We start from the raw sequence: 6,467 nt of genomic DNA, 5'->3' as shown, positions 1-6,467 counted from the left end.
CAATGAAACCATAGCAATGCAAGTCAAGTTTTAGACTTTGGCCGCAGACCTCCAATTAACAGGGGTTCAAAACATCTTTTAACACCACGCTCCAAGGGGCGCATAGGAACGTTCGGGTTCAATTCTCTTATTTACTAAACCATTTATCGTATGTGGAAAGAGATAAAGGTATTATTTCCTTTTAGTTTAATAATCCTTTATATGACGAGTTCACTGATTTCTCAACCAAAATAAAATTTTACTTTGTCTCTGGAAACTGTACAAAGTGTTGGATGGTTGTGGTTATGCCACAAAGTTTGAACTACGACGTAAGAGTACTTTTCGACTGAATGTTGAGAAATCAAATCCAAAAGCAAACTTGTTACCAGGGTTATCTGGTCAGAGAGAGTATCCTAAGAACGAAGGTGATCACGAGAAAACCACTGACAACCAATGAGGGGAAACATTGAGTAGAGAATCGTAGGAACCAATCTCAGCTCTGGACCACTTTCGACTTACTGAATCGAAAGTTCCTACACACAGATGAACGTAGAGTGAAATTACAGCCCAGCTGATGAATTGCTATCGTGAATTGAGTTCCTTAAACGAATATTATGGAGCCATTATTTTGACGCGGACTGTGTTGGCGTTATCTATCCGATTTTGAATTTTTAAGAGTCTGTTTCCGACCTTACTCCCCATGTAAAGCAAGGGCCTGCCCCATGAGTCGGTCTGTCATTGGAGCGATTTCTTTCATTGCCTTTCTCTCCGTCAATATGCTCCTGAAAGAAGACACACCTTTTCGTTAAAAGTTAATCTTTCAGGGTTTTATTTAGAAAAGTCGTATTTTTGGAATTTTGGGATGTTCCGTGACCATGGATACATCAACTCAAGGGACCGATAACAACAAAAAAAACTGTTTCTTGAATACACAAGTGAGAAGGTGGACCTTTCACCACGTTAACAAAAGGTACCAAACATATACTGTGGCTGGTCTCTGCGTTCTCGGACGTTCTTTTTTTTATTTTGGATGATAGGCGATAACGCTTCAAAATGTATGCGTTCTCAATCGCAAATCCAGTAATGAGAGCCGTTTGGAGCAAAACAAAAACGCCAGCGTGCGTGAAAAAATTTTTGTTGGAATTGTTTGAGATGAAAAAGTACACTTTAGAAAATGCATTAGCAAGGTCAGGAACTGAGACACAAATGGTGCCCCACCCTCCCCTCCCCCCCCGTGACCCCGTGCCATAAATTCCCCCGTCTTTCCGACTTATTTATAGAGACGTACAAAATCACACTCTCAGCTTGGGCCAAAGAATTTGAACTGGGAGCTGGGTAGTGTTCGTCTGAATGGCCACACTTAATCCCTGAATCTTTTTCAAAGAGTTGTTTTTAGCCCCAAGGGTCTCAACAATAACGAAAAGTTTGACGTTTGTGTCAACAAAAATCATCTCACTTTGCTGAAGACTCAGCGCAGGTATCGCTTAATAGTATTCAGTTGAATTCCGTTATGGGTTATATTTCACGAATTAGATCTGAATTAAAGAAGTGATAACTTTTGAATATCACGCCTGCGTGTCGACCTCGTTCTAACTGGTTCCAATGGCAGGGCTGTACACTGACGGTAGCCCACTAGCCACAGACTAGTAGAAATTTAGTTTTGGCCTGTGGTTTTCGATTTCCACAGACCAGTTGAGCTAGTAAACGAACTGAAATTGTTTTAACATATAGTTGTCACTAGCCACTTGGCTAGTGTCAAGCTTTGGGTGGAGTGTTTTACAATTTAAAGGCCTTGCCTCAAACAGGTTTGGGGGAGAATAACAGGCTACCGGAATATGTTGCCATAACTTGAATCTTTAAGACCAAGTTCTTCAGAAAAAAAAAAAAAAACACAAAAAAAGTATTAACATATGCCAGGATAAACAGATATCTAATTTAGATATGAAAAGAATATGGGTTCGTACAAAAGAAACTGCCCTTTACCTTGCCAAGTGATGGTGCTCTTTTCGCGATGAATGCAGAGCAGCGTGAACCAGGAATAAGTTGAAGATGACCCGCTCTGTCAAAGAAAAGAAACCAGAGACGTTGCCACAGGTTGCACTAATTAACGACAATGAATTGCAATCAAAATACACGAACCTGCGCGTTACTGCCCCCATTGTTGACTACGTCATAACGGAGGGGTTTTAAAATGTCTACAGCTCTGTCAAAGTTTCCCTTTGAAAAAAAAAGGACACAAAGTTAAACCAAGAATTTCATTGTTCCAGTCATAAGTCCTTTAAGTCCGGGAAGTGTTTAGTGAAGTAAAGTTGGGAGACCGTAAAAGAGGTGAATTTACCTTGTCAGCCTGTTCAAATGCCTCACAGCGGGCCAAACCAACCTCTCTAGATACTTCGCAATTTGTTCCTGAGCCATCCCTGAAAACGAAACAAAACAAAAAAAAAAACAAAACAAAACCAAAAACAAAAAAAAATAGACATTGCAAGGCTAAGTCATAATACCGATCGAGCTAATGTCTTAGCAGAACATGAGCCATTAATGACAAAAATAATCGAGATGAGAAATAACTTAGCGCTTGATTCCCCCGTTCTAAAGGTCTCTTCCTCCCTTGAAAACGTCTCATATAGAGACGAAGAATTTCAGGATAATTATATTAGTAGAGACGAAAGTTACCCGCTTAAACACGTGAACAAACCTTAACCTAAGGTTAAGGACACGTGCTTCTTGTACGATAGTTCATGAATATTTTTACTATTTGAATATATCGCCGCTTTCAGTTAATTTCTTTTTATGAGACCCTCTCACTGGAAACAGTCACTTGAAATAATTTTTCGACCACGGGCTGGAACAGTCAAATCTCGTTTGCAGATAGTGATAATAAAATTGCCGCTCGCTTCTCGTGGTCTCCTTTTCAGTTCCTGGGAAAGTGCTTGGTGATGTGGTCGGTTACAAATAACTATAACTGAAATCTACTGGTATTTAACATCAAAGGAAGTGTAGTAAGTTCATCAGAATATCAAAAATCCATCCACGCTTGAGAGATGACCATATACTCTTTTACTGAATGACAGGCTGTTGATCTGAGCGTTCTTCTACACTTTTCTTCCATATTACCTAACAAAGTCTCTCGGTGAAATTATTAGAGTTAGTGTTTCATCTTCCTTCTTAGCTCCCAGTGTACACATCAACACATGAAACTGAGTTGAAAAAATTAATAGTTAAACAAAATATATAAAAAAAATCAAGTAAACAATAGCTAATGAGAGGTCTGGGTGAAAGCAATGGCTTGTATTTTTCATTGTGCAAGACCACCCAGGAAAAGAGAGCGATTCTCTCTTGGGTATCGTCAACGAAAACCAAAGTAATCACATCAGCCTATCATAAGGAAAGGAACTATCACTTAGAACCAACGAGGACTCAAAATTAGAACTGCCCGAGGCGTGGGAAAACGCAGGAGTTCCCAGTTTGCCATTGGTTCCAGGTTTCCATCTGATTGGTTGAAAAGGTGTAAAGGGTTTTCTAGACCAATCACACAACAGAGTGAGGCAAAATCTATTTAATCACTTTCACCAGAGTGTGGTAAGGGTCGCACAACAGAGCGAGGCTCCAAATTAAGTGCGCCCTATATATCCCACCCATCCCACCCCAGGGGAGGACATCCATCACACAGTAATCTCGTGTGTGGGAAATTAACGTCTCCTACCCCAACCCTGCAGGAGACGGGACCTCCATTTATTCGTCCCTATCCGAGAAGACTAGAATATCTAACCATTTCTTGATGTTATAGAAAGGTAGCAAATTCTTCTCAATTATTTTAAGACCTTGAGTGTTGGTCCGGCCGGGGCTCGAACCCTCGACCTCCCGCACAACAGTCCAGCGCTCTATCCATTGAGCTAACCGGGAGGCGGTAGAGCTAACCGGGAGGCGGTTGAGCTAACCGGGAGGCGGTAATCTAGGTAGTTCCAGATTACTTTTGAAACACTCGAGAATTGGAACCAACGGTTACTATCAAAACACCGAGGTCGGGAGCTCAAACATATACAAGGAGTTCCAGGAGATGGCCAAAATCCCTTCAGGAGTAACTGACACTGTCATACACATTTCCCACCTCGCATACATGTAAAGAAATAAGAAAAATTAAAAAGGCAGAATGCTTGGTAAGACAACTTTTTTCAAACCAGATGTATTGAAAAGTATATTTGGAATAGTTTGAGTGCTATTTGTTAGAAGAGTGGAGGTTCCCTTAAACCATTAAGAAATGTCACATCGGAGCTTTCTCAAAAGGGACTGTAATTGGCATTTTGCAAGATTTTTTGACATCGCAGTAAGCACCTGCGACCTTCCTCAACTTGCATATGAAGATGATAATTTATTGTATGCTACACCCCGCGCAACGTATGGCACGTACCAGAATGTGATTATCTGTGTGTGACTCCCACAAATGAAACAGCTCTCTCCACCGACATTAACATCAAGACCTCAAGGAAAAAACAAACAAACAACAAAAAACATCATAAGACAAAATGGATCACGTCGTGCGTTTAACTCAGCCATGCCAATAACTTCAGTATACAATAATTGCATTACAATGATTAATAATGCTTAATTTTTAAGGCTTAATCTCGATTGATTCATAGATTACTTGAATAATACCTTAATCATCCATTGAATAGATTGTTGATTGCATGGTTGAATAACTTGTAGACTGACTGCCAAATGATTAGTAGAACTGATTGTGTCATGAATTGATTTATGAATCATTCGATAGATCAAACGATCGATCGACAAAATAACAAATAATGATATTCACAACACATCTGCAGGTACGTGTTATCTCATTACCTTCCATCTGAAATCTGTAGAGCAGTGAGGAAGCGTACACTAAGTCAAGCATGGCAGAAGAAGGGCAACGTTTCCTAATCTTTGACCAAGAAAGAAAAGCTACACAGTTACAATTAATTCAAATAGCGCCATAACGAGGTCACTGTAATGTATTTACCTTCTAGGTGTACGATACTGTACAAACACACATGAAGTATTTCGCATTTCTAGAGAGAAAGAAAATATTATTATAATTTTAATCTCCAAGTAAGCATGTAAAGATGAAACAGTTTTTAGTGTAATAGCAATATAGTTTATTTCGGACCACTTGCAGCCTAAGGCTGAATTACTGGTACAGTTTTAAAATATACACACTGGAAACCTAAATAACTAAGTACACACACAATACTTTACACAGGTTGATACTTAACGGTAACGAAATTTTTAAAACGCTCAGTTCTGACAAGTGTGCGGTGAGAAGATTTGCCTGATCGCAGACACATTTGCGTTGTGCTGTGAAGTACCCGCTCATGAATATGGGGGTATAAGGGATGGCCTGGGCGAATTTTACGAATAAACCGCTCGCATGCAGCTGCGCGGCGCGCCGACAAGGACTGAATGGCGGCCTTTTCAAGCGTATGATCGTATAGAAGGTCAGGCCATATAATAGAAAGAGCCCTTTTCTGGACGTCTTCCAGTGCGTTATCCAGGTACTTTGGCAAGTCAGCAAACACAGCTGACGCGTACTCCAATATAGATCTTACAAGTGCACAGTATACGGCAACGATGTCTTTAGGTGGAACGCCACACTTACGCAGCTGCCTTAACGCAAACATTCTACGATTGGCCCTCTTCACCAACCAGTCAATGTGCACCGTCCATGTAAGATCCTCCGAAACATGAACGCCGAGTAGTTTAAACGAAGGAACTTGCTCGACAAGGGATCCGCCGACCATGATCGGCATGGGCACACAACTATTATAGAGAAGAAAGTCAACCGTAAGGACTTTACATTTACGCGGATTGAGGCGCATGTTATTCTGACATGCATAAGAGTTGATATCATTTACGATGTAATTCAATACTGAGGGGGAATTTGTAGGAATTATCTCGATAACAGTGAGGTCATCCACGTATTTAGCACGAGGAGCCCAGGCACTCACAAGATCGTCCACCATGACCGCAAAAAGTAGAGGGCCAGGCTTCGTGCCCTGAGGGACACCGCCACGTAACGTGCGCGCGCGAGAAAAGGTGGTACCAATGCGTGTAACCTGAGATCGCTCGTGCAGAAAGGAAGCTATCCACCTTATGAGGTAATTATGGATCTCATATTTAGATAGCTTGGTTAACAATATCACGTGGTCTATTAGGTCGAACCCCTTCTTAAAATCCGCGAAAAAAAAAACCTGATAGAACAATTACCCTTGTCTAAAGCTTCTAAGGCAAGGTGCAACAGGTAAATTATTGCCTGCTCTGTTGACTTCCCTGATACCGCGAGCTGCTTAATATCAAGATCTTTTAAAACTGTAGGGAGAACGCGCGTGAGTGTAAAACCTTCAAATACTTTAGCAAGCTGACACGTGAGAGATACCGGGCGTATATCGTCCTCAATAGACTTTGGCGGGGTCTGTTTTGGAATGGGATGAACGATGGCACACTTCAGCAAC

The 6,467-nt window shown here is 41.0% G+C and overlaps 1 protein-coding gene across 2 annotated transcripts; it reads right to left on the bottom strand.

The window, feature by feature from the left end:
* Positions 1-217: 217 nt before the first annotated feature.
* Positions 218-4,479, bottom strand: LOC148737803 (tetratricopeptide repeat protein 38-like). Of its 2 annotated transcripts, XM_088751289.1 has the most exons (6): positions 4,388-4,479; positions 3,094-3,176; positions 2,318-2,396; positions 2,119-2,196; positions 1,963-2,038; positions 218-761 (listed from the first exon to the last, which is right to left on the bottom strand). In XM_088751289.1, the coding sequence occupies exons 2-6, from the start codon at positions 3,162-3,164 to the stop codon at positions 751-753; spliced, it is 315 nt and encodes a 104-aa protein (XP_088607415.1). In that variant the 5' UTR covers positions 3,165-3,176; positions 4,388-4,479; the 3' UTR covers positions 218-750. The 2 variants fall into 2 exon arrangements, with proteins under 2 accessions (XP_088607415.1, XP_088607414.1); XM_088751288.1 differs by lacking the exon at positions 4,388-4,479 and having other exon boundaries at positions 1,963-2,036; positions 3,094-3,404.
* Between the last annotated feature and the right edge of the window lie 1,988 nt (positions 4,480-6,467).

The sequence above is a fragment of the Stylophora pistillata genome, chromosome 2, assembly GCF_964205215.1.
Source record: "Stylophora pistillata chromosome 2, jaStyPist1.2, whole genome shotgun sequence".
Classification (NCBI taxonomy): domain Eukaryota; kingdom Metazoa; phylum Cnidaria; class Anthozoa; order Scleractinia; family Pocilloporidae; genus Stylophora; species Stylophora pistillata.
Note: the sequence above shows the minus strand (reverse complement) of the source record. Positions and strands in the feature narration are given on the sequence as shown.